The 16,721-nt window shown below is 39.7% G+C and overlaps 1 protein-coding gene across 1 annotated transcript in view; it reads left to right on the top strand.

Moving 5' to 3' along the window:
• VWF (von Willebrand factor) overlaps window positions 1-16,721 on the top strand; it is a 1,048,714-nt gene that overhangs the window by 877,059 nt on the left and 154,934 nt on the right. The window contains exon 46 of the mRNA XM_085652611.1: window positions 12,079-12,119. Within this exon, the coding sequence (XP_085508737.1) occupies window positions 12,079-12,119 (41 nt within the window). The remainder of the gene's footprint in view (window positions 1-12,078; window positions 12,120-16,721) is intronic.

Raw genomic sequence — 16,721 nt, 5'->3', positions numbered from 1 at the left:
GAATCTTTTTCTCTGATTTACTATTATCTGCTCTTGCACACTTTCCAGATAAAATGCAACATTCAGCACTACATTAGCGTAGCAGTTGACACCAGAGCTATTTTCAAAATGACATCCTACACCCTGTTCTTCATTTTCCTTTTTCTTTTTGCTTGCAATTACATCACTCCTCTTGTTTTCCTCCTCTCTACATCTTCATTACAGATATTCTCATTTCTCCTTTTACGAGAAACTACACGTTTCTCCAACACAGGATACTGACCTAAATGAGGAGCATAGGTTCTTCTTAATCTATTATACTCCTTTACACAATTTGTATCAGCACTAACTTTTGAGTCATCAAAGTCTATCATGAATAAACCAGATAATGTTTTCACTCGTGACAAAGCTACATAAGCCATGCCTTCTTTGAACACAGTTGAACCAATGTTCACAAAAGCACAATCTACAGTCAATCCTTGAGACTTGTGAATAGTTACAGCATATGCTAGCGAAAACGGAAACTGCTTCCTACGTACATATAAGTCTTTCACAAGCATGAAACGAACTGAACAACGACAAATGTCTTTAACTTCTTCTATCTGATCAAATTTTATTTTTAAACATTCAATTCCATCTTTTTTCTGATAATTAATAAAACCCACAACTCTTCTCATAGCTCCATTAACTAAACCTTTTTCAACATCCAAATTTCTCCTTAAAAATACTCTACAGTTCATGCAAACATATAGATTTTTTTCTAATCCAGCTGTTTTGGAAATGTTCTTCTCTAGTGAATCCTCAATTTTGTCCACTGCTTCCAATTTCCTGATATCTTCCTTTTCCAATTTTAAAAGCTCCTCATTGAATATTGAGCATTCACGTAGAGTTGGCATTAAGCAGATGACACTTTTCTTTTCTGCAATGTTCTTGTATATCTTCTCTGCAACTATTTCTTCCTTTGGAAATAATTTATGTAGCAGCCGACTCTGTAATGCTTTTTTGCCAACTTCTGTGAGTAGTCCAATTCTGATATCTTTCAGAATACTTCCATATTCTTCATCGTTTGCTTGCCTCATATTAGTAGTAAGTTCCTTGTACTCAAAGAAGGACCAAATATTTGCATTACCGATGCTTCCCAATGACTTCTTTGTGTCTTCATGTGTCACAGTATTAAACACTGGTTGTCCTTTAACTGGAGTAAGTTGTAGAAGATCCCCAAAAACTATGACATGTTTTCCACCAAATAACACGTCATAGTCTGTCCTTAGAATTTGCTGCATTCTTAAATGCACAAAGGCAAGCATTAAGTTTGATACCATGCTCACCTCATCAATAATGAGAACTTGCATCTTCTTCAATACTCTTGAAACTTCCAAGCATGCTTCTCCAGTTAGCTTGTTGTATTGTATTTTGTTCTCATGCTCCACTGGTAACATTAGCAAACGATGTAAGGTGATTCCTTTTATGTTATATGCTGCTAACCCAGTTGGAGCAGTAACCACACAAGACAAAGTAGAATCCGTTTTTTGCTGTAGGTAGCTTCTGATGACTTTTATTAGGAAACTTTTTCCAGTTCCAGCTTGTCCGCTTACATACATCCTGATTGGATGAAATGATGTGCATGAGCACTCTTTTTTTTCATGTAGAAATCCGTGATCAATTTTGTTTCTGATCTCTTCATAAATTTGTTGCTGCTCTTCATTCAGTTGTCTTTCCAAATTTTGTAAGTCTATAAATTCTTCTTGAGCTTGATTCATAGCCGTTTCCACTTCATTCATGGCTATTGATGCTTCATTTTCAACGATTGGTTGTCCTAGGGGATCTTGACTGAGTGTTCCTGAACTTTGGCTGTCTTGAGAACTGTCTCTAGCTACTTCAGCTGCAATTGTAGTTTCCTGTTCAATTTCTTCATTTAACATTTGCAGATAAGTTGAGAATGTACTGCATTATATGCTGTCTTTGCAAGCATTAAATGAATCTTCATAGCTTTGAAATTCTCCCAGTAGTTCATCCTCTGTACGCCATGGTTTAAACAGCTGTAAAAGAGCCAAGTAGTAAAATTCCTTTTTGACAGTAGTGTCGCAACTCAGCTTCCTGTGATTTATCAAACTTCCTTTTGTTTGCTTCACCAAACATCCTTCCTCACCAATGACTTTATATTTTCCATTGTTGATGTCTTCTGCGGCTTTCCGTGAATAAATGTAGTTCTGCAGCACTTCATAGAGACACATGTTCTCCAGATGATGACTTCTTTTTGGATAATATGTGTCCAACATGTTTTATTTCAAAATATCTGTACTTTCTGGGTCATTCTCGGCCAAATATTCAATTTCTCCAACAGATTTCAGTACCCGATTTCTCATTGCTGCAAGGCCTAAACTTGCCCAAATTATTCTTCTTGATTTCGAGTAGAGACTTGCAGAAGATAACCTATCTGAACATTCGTAGGACCCAATTTCTCGATGCGATAACATCTTTAAACTGAAACTGTACAGCTTCTTACTGACAGTCTTCTCGTGAGAAATCTCTTCCCACATTTCTTTCAATTCAGTTTTTTCAGATTTAGTAATGTAAGACGTTACATATCGAGCAACAGCAATGGAATTGTCAGCTACATATTGTATATCCATGTTAGCATTCCACATGGATAAAATGACTGGGTTGTAGTCATTTATATTTTTTGATTCTTCTTTTCTTTTTAGGTTGTAGGTATTCTTAGGTGATTTTCTTGTGATAGTATGTCTCACAGATGACATAAAACTGTTTACTCTTCCATTTGAAAGAACAGGTCTAGGAAATCCAAATCGACATTTAGTGTAGTATTTTTCTTTGCTCTTGTATTTCCGTCGACAGTATTTTCCACACCGATGACTTTGGAAACGTAAATCTTGCTCCTTTAACTTTTTCTCTTCTGTGCTTTTTGGTATAGCACATGTTGCATATTCTTCAATGTAAGATAACACTGCTTCATCAGCATCTGTTCCAAACTTTGGGGCATCCTTGATCCACAACAGCATATGAATATGAGGAGCACCTCTTGCCTGGTACTCTTTTCTCCAAAAGAAATCCACTACTTCTCCTAGAGGTGGATTTTTTTTATTGCAGATGAAGGACATCATAGCCTCAAATCTATGATTGAAATATCTGCAAACATTAACCGGATCCAATGAGCACAGTTCTCCTGCTGTCTTGTATTCGATGTTTTTAATGTTTGAATTTGCCTCTCGTAGAAAATCCAGTAAATCATCCCAAGCGTACTCAGCACAGCTTAGGGTAAGGAACCATGTTGGTGTTCCTAAATTCCGTAACATGCATTTTAATTCACCATGGCGTCGGTACCAATATTCATTTGTCCCACGCTGACAAGCCATCAGATTGATCAGTTGTGTTTCCAAATGATCATCTCGGTGCTGCACTTTCTACATAAAATCCTTAGCAGACACATTTTGTAAATGTACTCCACTTTTTAAAATGTGATTTACTGCATAAGACAGTGCAGACAAGTCGCTTTCAAATAAAAGATGGAACAAATAAGGAATACTTTGTCGAAATCTGGGATCTTCAGCATATAGTCTTGTAGTCCGATACTCAGAAGCTGGAATCTGTTCTGGACGTTCATCGTATCGTCCTCCTTTTCCTTTAGGAAACAGCTGAGGAAAACATCGAGCTTCCAAGCTCTCCTCCCATACACTCACGGGAGTTCCTTTTGCTTTCTTCATCTGAAACAGATCAATATTGTCTCCCATAACTTCTTTTGAATGAAGAGGATGTATGCTAAAATGTTCATAAATTTCTTCTTCCTTTGACTTGTCCACTTTTTCAATTTGTCCAGTTGATGTTTCTGTGTCTTCTTGTAAATCTTCTTCTTCTTCTTCTATATAAATTGATTCATACCATTTGTTATTCCTTTTCAAATACAAATTTGCTCTTTGTACTTTCCGTACATCTACCAGCTCCTGCCAAATCTTCTTATTCTTTGTAGGTACACCATTAACCAGAATAACTAATGGTTCAGTTTCCAAAGTATCCGCATCAATAGTTTCCATATTTTTTTTCAAATCCAAGGGCAAATACACCACTCTACCTTTTAAACCTCTCAGTAAATCTGAAGGAGGTAATTTACCAGTTTTGGGCTCCATACGTACTATGGTCTGGAACGGATGAACACATTGAATAAGTATAGACTCATATGTATTTAATTCAGAAAGTTCAGCAGGAATAGCATCCAATTCTAAATTATTATGTACAGCTCTGGTCGGCATTCTATTTTCCTCTAACTTGTTGTAACAGTATTTACAAATACGCTGATCTTCACCCAATTCAAAACAATTTTCTAGAAATATATATGTGGCAAAATCTTTCCACTTATAATTATCTTCATTTTCACTCTTTCTGTAGAGATCAACATTCCTAGTTTGTTTTCTATAATGAGTTCTGCGGCAACAAATACAAGTAATATTTGGTCTTTCATTAGAGATTTTTTCAAATTTTGTTATGTGATCATTAAATGTCTTACTTACAGAGGGTTCTACATTCTCTTCCACTTCTTCCTCATTTACTGTGTCCTTTTCTGCACTGTTTTGTTCAGGACCAAAGTAACAAAACTGAATTTCATCAACAACCTTCTCTACATCTGATACCGATCCACGGAACAGAGCCCTATTCAATTCATCTAACTTTATTGCTGGACTTTTAGCAAAATACAACCGTCTCACAAACTTTCTCATTTCAGTATGATGAACAGCCAGCATCCTAAAATGATGGAAAACACTATTACACACTTTTCTAGATAGACAAGCCAGAGAATGACCCTGCAAACCAGTATTCTCTCTCACTCTGCATGGATCTAGACTTTGAAGCTCTTTAATCTTCTGTTTTACACTTTTTTTACTATATTCTCTTAGAAACTCACGAAATTTATCAATAGATTCCTGACGCACAGTGCAAATACTACTACAATTCCAAGTGTACACTGGGGCTTTAGGACGTCTCCCCATAGCCTCATCCGCCATCACTTGTACCTCATCTCTTGGAACCATTATCTCCTTCTCCATTATGCAACCATTTTTCACTTCATAAGCACGACCTCTGGTGTCAACTGCATGCAGCAAACTATTACTTTGAAAATAACTCTCTTCATTAAAAAAAGGTTCACTACTTGAACTATGCATCCATTTTCCTAAAAACACTTTACAAAAGTTTGTTCTGTTCACTACTCTTTTCCTTTTGCTTTGTGATTTCAGTACATTAACCATTTTATCTAATGTACGCATCCTATTCAAAATTAAAATGAATAGTTTCCTTTTTAATTCTAATGCCTTTGCTGCAATGGCTTCAATTTCTTTTTTTCTCTTGTAATATTTTGCCTTTTGCTTATATTTCTTCACATGCTTTATCAAATTGGACATAACTCTTCTCTGAAACATTTTTCTACGTATCTCTTTAAACGCTGTTTTTCTGTTTCAGTTAATCTTTGTTGTTGCAGAAGGTATATTTGCATTAACTAAATTCTCAATTTTTTCCTGTTTTTTTCTATTGAAAACATTCTTTCCAGTACAGACATTTTGTACATTTTTCCTTTTTTTGAAGATGTTCTTTAAAAAATCTTTTGTCTGCTTACCAGAAGATTTGTTCTTTTTCCCAACATGAGCATCTCCAACTAACTTAGGTCCTCCAGTTGTCTTCAAATATAGGTTTTTTTTGTGGTCTTTCTTTAGTCTGGATTTTGTAGGCATCTTAAATTTTGTTCACTGCTCTTCAGCAATACCTGAAAAAAACTAAAAAAAAATTCCTTTATTTTATTTAAATATATTACTACATTTTTTATGATCTTTTCAAATCTTAAAATACTATGTACCCCTTTCCTACAAGTGAAAATCACAATAACACCATCACAAATTAAATATCTAAAAACAATTCCTGTGTGCACACAGAGTCATGGTTTGAAATTAGGCAGAAAACGAAATTTCTTTGCCAATTGCAAAGCATACTTTCTACTACTTTTTTGGCAAGTGATAAGTACTTTTACAGTCTGACACATTTTGAATCCACTTTTCAGATTCTGAAAACAGCACATGTCCAAACAGCTTTTTCAGACCAGCAACATGTGTAACCTAGGTGACTGACTACACTCCAGCAAGGGCAACCAGCCTTTGTGATGCTGAATGTATTTGCATTACTGATTAAAACTTCAAACCCCACTCGGTTGTGAATACTGTGCTTGATTCCACAGGATAAGCAGCTGGTTGTGTGCTAAGAGTCTGCTTCTGCATAAAAAAATAACACCCCCTTTCCATCTATTGCAAATGTAAAATCACCAGAGCAATACCAAACACCTTTTTGAGACCAGCAACATGTGTAACCTGGGTGACTGACTACACTCCAGCAAGGGCAACCAGCCTTACTGATGCTGAATGTATTTGCATTACTGACTGAAACCTCAAACCCCACTCGGTTTTCATTACTATGCATGATTCCACAGGATAAGCAGCTGGCTGTGTGCTAAGAGTCTGCTTCTGCACAAAAAAATGGCTCCCCCTTTACATCTAATGCAAATGTAAATTCACCAAAGCAATACGCAATAAATCTCTGCCTGTAATTCCTATTTGCACACAGAGTCATGTTTTCATATTAGTCACAAAACGAAATTTCTTTGCCAATTTGAAAGCACACTTACTACTCTTTTTTTTGGCAAGTGATAAACACTTTTACAGACTGACACATTATGAATCCACTTTTCAGATTCTGATAAAAGCACATGTCCAAACTGCTTTTTCAGACCAGCACCATGTGTAACCTGGGTGACTGACTACACTCCAGCAAGGGCAACCAGCCTTAGTGATGCTGAATGTATTTGCATTACTGACTGAAACCTCAAACCCCACTCGGTTGTGAATACTGTGCATGATTCCACAGGATAAGCAGCTGGCTGTGTGCTAAGAGTCTGCTTCTGCACAAAAAAATGGCTCCCCCTTTCCATCTAATGCAAATGTAAAATCACCAGAGCAATACGCAATAAATCTCTGCCTGTAATTCCTATTTGCACACAGAGTCATGTTTTCACATTAGTCACAAAACGAAATTTCTTTGCCAATTTGAAAGCACACTTACTACTCTTTTTTTGGCAAGTGATAAACACTTTTACAGAATGACACATTATGAATCCACTTTTCAGATTCTGATAAAAGCACATGTCCAAACTGCTTTTTCAGACCAGCACCATGTGTAACCTGGGTGACTGACTCCATCCAGCAAGGGCAACCAGCCTTAGTGATGCTGAATGTATTTGCATTACTGACTGAAACCTCAAACCCCACTCGGTTGTGAATACTATGCATGATTCCACAGGATAAGCAGCTGGCTGTGTGCTAAGAGTCTGCTTCTGCATACAAAAAAATGGCTCCCCCTTTCCATCTAATGCAAATGTAAAATCACCAGAGCAATACGCAATAAATCTCTGCCTGTAATTCCTATTTGCACACAGAGTCATGTTTTCATATTAGTCACAAAACGCAATTTCTTTGCCAATTTGAAAGCACACTTACTACTCTTTTTTTTGGCAAGTGATAAACACTTTTACAGACTGACACATTTTGAATCCACTTTTCAGATTCTGAAAACAGCACATGTCCAAACTGCTTTTTGAAACCAGCACCATGTGTAACCTGGGTGACTGACTACACTCCAGCAAGGGCAACCAGCCTTAGGAATGCTGAATGTATTTGCATTACTAACTGAAACCTCAAACCCCACTCGGTTGTGAATACTATCCATGATTCCACAGGATAAGCAGCTGGCTGTGTGCTAAGAGTCTGCTTCTGCATACAAAAAAATGGCTCCCCCTTTACATCTAATGCAAATGTAAAATCACCAGAGCAATACGCAATAAATCTCTGCCTGTAATTCCTATTTGCACACAGAGTCATGTTTTCACAATAGTCACAAAAAGAAATTTCTTTGCCAATTTGAAAGCACACTTACTACTCTTTTTTTTGGCAAGTGATAAACACTTTTACAGACTGACACATTATGAATCCACTTTTCAGATTCTGATAAAAGCACATGTCCAAACTGCTTTTTCAGACCAGCACCATGTGTAACCTGGGTGACTGACTACACTCCAGCAAGGGCAACCAGCCTTAGTGATGCTGAATGTATTTGCATTACTGACTGAAACCTCAAACCCCACTCGGTTGTGAATACTATGCATGATTCCACAGGATAAGCAGCTGGCTGTGTGCTAGGAGTCTGCTTCTGCATACAGAAAAATGGCTCCCCCTTTCCATCTAATGCAAATGTAAAATCACCAGAGCAATACGCAATAAATCTCTGCCTGTAATTCCTATTTGCACACAGAGTCATGTTTTCATATTAGTCACAAAACGAAATTTCTTTGCCAATTTGAAAGCACACTTACTACTCTTTTTTTTGGCAAGTGATAAACACTTTTACAGACTGACACATTTTGAATCCACTTTTCAGATTCTGATAAAAGCACATGTCCAAACTGCTTTTTCAGACCAGCACCATGTGTAACCTGGGTGACTGACTACACTCCAGCAAGGGCAACCAGCCTTAGTGATGCTGAATGTATTTGCATTACTGACTGAAACCTCAAACCCCACTCGGTTGTGAATACTATGCATGATTCCACAGGATAAGCAGCTGGCTGTGTGCTAAGAGTCTGCTTCTGCATACAAAAAAATGGCTCCCCCTTTCCATCTAATGCAAACGTAAAATCACCAGAGCAATACGCAATAAATCTCTGCCTGTAATTCCTATTTGCACACAGAGTCATGTTTTCATATTAGTCACAAAACGAAATTTCTTTGCCAATTTGAAAGCACACTTACTACTCTTTTTTTTGGCAAGTGATAAACACTTTTACAGACTGACACATTTTGAATCCACTTTTCAGATTCTGAAAACAGCACATGTCCAAACTGCTTTTTGAAACCAGCACCATGTGTAACCTGGGTGACTGACTACACTCCAGCAAGGGCAACCAGCCTTAGTGATGCTGAATGTATTTGCATTACTAACTGAAACCTCAAACCCCACTCGGTTGTGAATACTATGCATGATTCCACAGGATAAGCAGCTGGCTGTGTGCTAAGAGTCTGCTTCTGCATTAAAAAAAACCTCCCCCTTTCCATCTAATGCAAATGTAAAATCACCAGAGCAATACCAAACAGTTTTCTGAGACCAGCAACATGTATAACCTGGGTGACTCACTACACTCCAGCAAGGGCAACCAGCCTCACTGATGCTGAATGTATTTGCATTACTGAGTGCAACCTCAAACCCTTAAAGTATTCCTTATTTTTACCAGTACACCTTAAATTTTCGTGAAAACATAGTCCATATTATTTTACATGTTCCTCACATTTAAATTTCTCCCAAAACAGAAAATAATAAACACAACTTCAACAAAAGGAATTCCAATTCTATTATTCATTTCTTAATTTACCATATACATCCCCTCTCAAACTCTAAACTCACCTTTAAAATTAGTTAGTTGTGAAAGAAATGTGGCACTCAAACAGCAGATTATCAGAGCCAGGATCTCTGTTCTGTTCACCTCTCTCCTCTCAGTAGAACCAGATAATGGCAAACTTTCCCTCTCTTTTTCCACACATATACATGTTAGTTTCAAATCTCAGTGCTTCCCCCTTTTTTTCAAATGTAATCACACATTTCTATTGGTTGAAAACCAACCCTTTTCCAAAAGTACCCTTCCCCCAACTTGACTTCTGCCTAGTACCCTTCCCCCAACTTGACTTCTGCCTGCTACCATAGCAACTGCTCTTGAAACACTGCTGTGTAGAGTTAGGTCAGAAGTTCGCCACACAATGTTTCATTTCCAAAGAGCAGGAGTGCTTGACTTTTCAAACCTAACAGCAAATCCATAGTACTGTTCTTTGGTAACACATTTTTCTGTACCAATACAAAACATGCTTCTATAAATTTACACATACAGCCTAGTTTTTATTCTAGAATGGTATGAAACAGCCAATCAGTTCTTTTTTTTATAAAAAAAATATGTATGCCTCCATTTCCAAACTGTCTTTCATTTCTTTTTACCATTCTACTGAATTACACCTCCTGAGTGCATCCAGTTCTCCTTTAAAGATGTTCACAGTGTGGATTGTAGGGCACAGCTATGTCTTCTGGAGTGAAAAGTATGCAGAGAAAACAGATATGGTGAGAGACCTTGCTTTGCCAAATGTAGACATTAAATGGATTGGTCAGAGAGGGTTAAAGTGGCACCAATTGATGCCATTGGTGAAATCCTTCATGCAAATCCAACACCCTGACCTAATAATAGTGCACTGTGGTGGCAATGACCTAGGCACTTTGACTGGGGTAGGTCTGGAAATGCTTATGAAGGAGACCTTTGCACAACTGTTTTCACTTTTCCCTAAAACTGCCTTTGTGTTTTCTAACATATGCCAAAGGCAAAAATGGAACTGGTCCAATCATTTTTGTCCGCAGATTGACAAAGCAAGAAAGCACGTCAACAAATCTGTTTCTGCTTTCCTCCGAGACTATGGTATGGGTTCCATTTACCACAACAACTTGCGTTACGACATGCAAGACATTTATAGAGGAGATGGTGTACACTTCACTGATGAAGGGAACAGAGTCTTCCTCTTGAACCTTAGACTCTGCATCGGTACTTACTTGTAGGTACCACTAAAAAATCAAATCACTTCATAAACACAACGGCTCTTTTTAGAGCCCCCTAATATCTAAACACTTAAATCTGAATTTTATTTCTTTTTTTATTTTTTTTTTCTACCGTACGCGTACGGTAAGCTTACCGTAAGCTTACCGTACGCGTACCCCGCGATTTTTTTTTAAAATTAATAAATGTTTTTTTGTACTTTTCTGTCCTTCTTTGCCCCCTTTCAAATGTTAGGGGGTCTGTAACTCTCCTCCTTGCCCCCTTTTCAAGTTATCACCCTTTTTTTTCTGTGTGAAACACACAAAATGGCGGCCGCCGCTTCCTGGTTTCGACCGATTCGAATGTTTACTAAGATATAACAGCCAATCAGAATCGCGCTCGCGCACGTCACCGTACGCGTACGGTAAGCTTACCGTAAGCGCACGGTAAGCGCACCGTAAGCTGCCACAGATATATATATTGATTTAAATGCTATTTTCTCAGGAACTACTGAACAGATTTACACCAGACCTACAAAAGGCACTTCCTTGACCTGAGGACTACCTCTCTGCCAAATTTCAAGTAACTCTGTTCAGCCGTTCGGGCTGTAGCTGTATCTAAATGTCCTATGGAAAAATGCATGGGAAAAACGCGTTTTGGGACCCCCCTTTTATCTCAGCCCCCGCTTGACGAATCCCCCCGAGACTTTCAGGGTAGGAGCAGAGCGTAGCGCCCCACCTATTTTGAAAAATTCGCGAGGATTCGTCAACCGACGCCAAAGTTATTCAAAATAGAATGTTGCGGATTTCCTATGGAAACGTGGTCCTAACTATAACTACCTACTGGCGACCGCCAGTAGGTAATATATATATATAAATATATATATATATATATATATATATATATATATATATATATATATATATATATATATATATATATATATATATATATACATAATCATTGATTGTGATTTTTATGATGTCAAATATGCTTTACTATATTGTATTGTGTTCATTTACTTTTTTGCTGTTTACTCATTTATTGTTGTGCAGTGAACAGTGTTTGAAATATCTGCCATGCCTAAGAAGGACCCACAAACTTCTCCGTTCGCGTATCATATTGGCAATAGTGTGCTACGGGACTCCTATTTGGAAATTCGAAAATGTACATTATTCTTAGCAATTATTCTAATTAGTTGACATGTGTATTTTACTAATGCCTCAAAAGATCTCACTGCCTTAACTTGGTAAATATACAACTAGCAGTTACACCAATGTAATGTTCTTCTTTTGAATGTATTGTGTAATAAAAGATGAAGCTTAGATTTTAGCATCACCACGACACTTTTGTTTGCTACTAGGCATGTTTGCTTAATTTAAAATTACTTTTTTGTCAACACTAATCTTTGTGCCTGGGTTAATTTGCAGAACCTGTTAATGGCTGTATTCTGAATGGCACGATCATTGGGGTAAGACAACATCCCTCTGTTTTTGAGTATGACGAATGTGTATCCCCATGCTGGTAAATCATGCCTTCTTGCAATTACTAGTTTACTAAAAACTCCACACACGCTTTTATTTTAAATACAGGAGGTTTGCTTGCTTTTCTCAATTTTAATACTTCTATATAGGCTCCCATGTCTCTATGATTCCAGCTAAGTTGTATTATTTACACCTACAGCTTGGACTTTCGCAAGTCTAGGTAGACTCTAAAATCTTTTTTTCACGAGAGGTGCTTTCTCTCGTCCGTGCAAACTGTATGTTATTTCACAGTGTGATTCTCACTACATAAATCCCTTGAGATGTTCATTTAACATACATGATGTGGCTGATTTTGCTGTGTCTGATGACCAATCACCTGACCATCACTGAATGTTTGAGCCTTCCACGTTGATCTCCTTTTTAGCAGTTATCTGAGACTTCAGCACAGTGGTGATTGATGGAACCATTGCCGCGCATGTGCAAAGTAGGACAAGTGCCCAGATTTGCTATTGCAGTTGTCTCCAGGTCAATAACAGTGGATTGGTCAAGAGCAGTCTGGAGCCTACGGGACACATTTACAAGCCCCTTGCTCCACTTTTGCGTCACTTTTCCCATGTTAAAAGTGACGCAAAAGTGGCATACGGGGTTTGTAAATCTGCCCCTATGTGCTTAGGAAACAGACTATGGATATTATATCTGCCTAAATGCACACAGAAAATAGGTCCAGGGGTGCTTTCAAATAATAAATTACGTGGAAGAATTATTGTGGTGATCATTTCAAGAAGCTCAGACTATTAACAAACAGGAAAAGTGAGGTAGAGGTGAAAAGGAAAATGGGAAAGAGACAGAGAAGAGAGAGAGAATAGAGGAAACAACAGAAATGGAGCAATTTGGAGGATGGTGGCGCAAAGGATAATGAGATAGAAATAGAAGGGTAGAGACAGAGAGATATGAAGGAAAAGACAAATTGTGAGAGTTTTCAAAGATAGACATAGTGTGAAAGTCATTGAGAGATAGGCATTAAAGTAAGGAGACTCTATCATACTCTTTGACTATCTTTTGCTGCTATTGTGTTTTCCTTAAATGAGTATTGGACTGTGGTGGGTATTTTATAGCTATGAGTCTGTAGATTTTCTAGTTAAAATATTGTGCATTTTAAAGCGTAAAAGGAATAATAAAGGGTTTTTGTTTGCTGTTCACAATGATTCAAATACATCACTCTCATTAAAGACACTGATACGTGCAACCAATGAACTCTCGCCCTCTTTTCATCCATCCACTCTATTTCTCCTCTTTCTTGTCTTTCTTGTTCCTTTCTCTTTCCCTCCCTTGTCTTTCCCTCACCTATATCCCTCTATTCTGCTCTCTCCCTCCTTCTCTGCACATGCCCCTCTGTGCCTGCTAAAATAAGCTCCAGGGTGCTGAAGAAAGTGGCCGAGGCAGCACTACTTGTCTATAGGCCTTCAAAACCCAACCTTCTATAGAATTAGCCGCCTGGAAAATGTCTGATAATGTAAATGTCCACTACGGCGCTGGAAATGTATTTCAATAGCAAACGCTATAGTATAAATGGCCTACTAAAACATACCCATCTATGAATCTTCGATTGATATCATCTTTGCAAATGATCATGTCCTCGAACGTCTGCTTTTCTGGTAGTGTTTTATCGGCATCTGTGTGGATGTAGGTGCAGAACACAAACAACATATTCTTCCAATGTGATTGTATTTGTTTGAAAGGCCTCATTTTAGATGCTTTAGCGTGTCCAATGGGAATAACGGAGTTACCATCCCCATCAAGATTCAATCAACCAATCAATCCATTTTTAGAGCGCGCTACTCACCCGTGAGGGTCTCAAGGCGCTGTAGGGGGGGTGCTGCTACTGCTCGAATAGCCAGGTCTTGAGGTGTTTCCTGAAGGTGAGATGGTCCTCGGTCAGTCGTAGGTGTGCAGGGAGGGAGTTCCATGTTTTGGCTGCCAGGTAGGAGAACGATCTTCCTCCAGTGGTGGTTCTGCGAATCCGTGGGACGGTGGTGAGGGTGAGGCTGGCGGAGTGGAGCTGGCGGGTGGGAGTGTAGAACGAGAGGCGGTTGTTGAGGTATTCGGGGCCCATGTTGTGGAGTGCCTTGTATGCGTGGGTGAGGAGCCTGAACGTGATCCTCTTGCTGACGGGGAGCCAGTGCAAGTTTCTCAGGTGGGCGGATATGTGGTTGTGGCGAGGGATGTCGAGGATGAGTCGTGCGGAGGCGTTCTGTATGTGTTGTAGTCGTTTCTGGAGTTTGGCGGTGGTTCCAGCGTATAGGGCGTTTCCGTAGTCCAGTCGGCTGGTGACGAGGACCTGGGTGACGGTCTTTCTGGTTTCGGTGGGGATCCACCTGAAGATCTTTCGGAGCATGCGCAGGGTGTTGAAGCAAAGGACGAGACTGCGTTGACTTGCTTGGTCATCGTGAGGGAGGCGTCCAGGATGAATCCCAGGTTGCGGGCGTGGTCCGAGGGTGTCAGCGCGGAGCCCAGCTCTGCGGGCCACCAGGAGTCGTCCCAGTCGGAAGGTGATTGTCCGAAGATGAGGACCTCCGTCTTGTCTGAGTTCAGCTTCAGGCGGCTGAGCTTCATCCATTCTGCGATGTCTTTCATTCCTTCTTGGAGGTTGGTTTTGGCGGTGGCTGGGTCTTTGGTGAGAGAGAGTATCAGCTGGGTGTCGTCGGCGTAGGAGATGACGTTGATGTTGTGTTTGCGTGCGATGGCGGCGAGGGGGCTCAGGTAGATATTGAAGAGGGTTGGGCTGAGCGAGGAGCCTTGGGGTACGCCGCAGATGATTTCGGTAGCCGCTGAGCGGAAGGGAGGGAGGCGGACTCTCTGGGTTCTGTCTGAGAGGAACGAGGTGATCCAGTCCAGGGCCTTTCCTTGGATCCCAGTGTTTAAGAGGCGGGTTATGAGGGTGCGATGGCATACGGTATCAAAGGCTGCCGAGAGGTCCAGGAGGATGAGAGCGGTTGTTTCTCCGTTGTCCATCATGGTCCTGATGTCGTCGGTGGCTGCGATGAGGGCGGTCTCGGTGCTGTGATTGGCTCGAAATCCGGACTGGGACGGGTCGAGCGAGTTGTTTGTCTCGAGGAATGCAGTCAGCTGCTTATCGACGGTCTTCTCGATGAACCGCAGGTACACCAGGATTAGAGATCTCCACTGCATCCTTTGTCTTTTTAAAACAGACATTTGAGGCCTTATTTAAAGTTTGGAAGAGCGGATATCCATCACAAACCTGGCAGGTGTCCTGTGCGTCATATTAGAAGTGCACTATAGCTAATGGAACGTGCAACACTGTCTGCACAAAACCTTATTTTTCAACAAATCTCTTGAAGCACTGCCTTATTCTTTCATCTCGTTTAGGTGTAGTTCCTAGTAAGGATTCCTTGTACAGCACTGCGCTAAAATATAAAATAGAATCTTCAAGTGGAGTACAAAGACCTTGCTCTAGCCCTGACCAGAGAAACACCTTTGATGATCACATGTGAGATGCGCTCTTCTTCATAGGTGCAGCGACTCAGACACAAATATTGACAGTCATGATTGGAGAAGAGCATCTTTCGTTCGCTTCTTACTTCTGTACAAGTGATACTCCTTGTGGGACCTAACTGCTTGTGCTGCATGCATGAACATATCCCATGAGTCCAGGTTGTGTCTAGGCTGTCCCTAAATAATTAGCTCTTGCGTGGATGGATAAAACATTCGCAAGAATAATTGGACTCTGTGGAGTATGATTTTTGCAAGCACTAGTATACTCGCTCTGTAAAAACGTGTATTATAAAGCAAAGACTGGAAGAAGCAGCAAAGCTTTGCCTGTGGTGCATCTGAATTCATATGGAAGCAAGGTGCAGTCCAATGACCAGTAGCAATATTTCAAGGGTAGATGAGAATTTTGAGAATCATCACATATTTCTGTGTCACTGACAAGGAAATACAATATCAGTCTCATGATCATTGTCACCACTCTCCCCTACCTCACCAAGGCAAGCAAACCACCATCTCAAAAGCTGCATACAAAATTAGATTTGAATGAGGCCAGCTCAAATGTGTCACCTCCATGCCTGTATATCCCATTGAGTCTAGGACCCTATCAGGTACACGTTTTTGCCTGTGCCTTGTCAATTTGAAGTTCAATTTGTAAAGCAAGCATGGATTCAAGTATAATCCAGGTATGATATGTGAATAGCTTGGATTACAAAAAAAATCTAACCTACTATGTGATGAAGTGTCCTGAGAAAACTAAGCCTGGGGGACCAAAAGGAGATTAAACTGCAGAAAAAAAGTTGTAAATATCACATTTAGACTGACATCTGTACTCGTCAGCCTCAGGTGTATATGAGTGGTCCCTTTTAATAACTCCACTACATAATGGAGAACTCTCCTTTGCCCTATTATGCAAACTGTGTGCTAAAGTATTGTGCAACGGGACCTTATGGGGACCTCTGTACTCGCAAAATATTAGTGCGCACACAGTGTTGCCCAGCTGCTCTTTCAATTGCATAGCATTCAGTTTGTTTGCTATGGACTGTGTGACAGAGATCCCCAGGCCCTTTGAGTGGTGACTG

This window comes from Triturus cristatus, chromosome 4_1, assembly GCF_964204655.1.
Source record: "Triturus cristatus chromosome 4_1, aTriCri1.1, whole genome shotgun sequence".
Taxonomy (NCBI): domain Eukaryota; kingdom Metazoa; phylum Chordata; class Amphibia; order Caudata; family Salamandridae; genus Triturus; species Triturus cristatus.
This window is presented reverse-complemented; position numbering and strand designations above follow the sequence as displayed.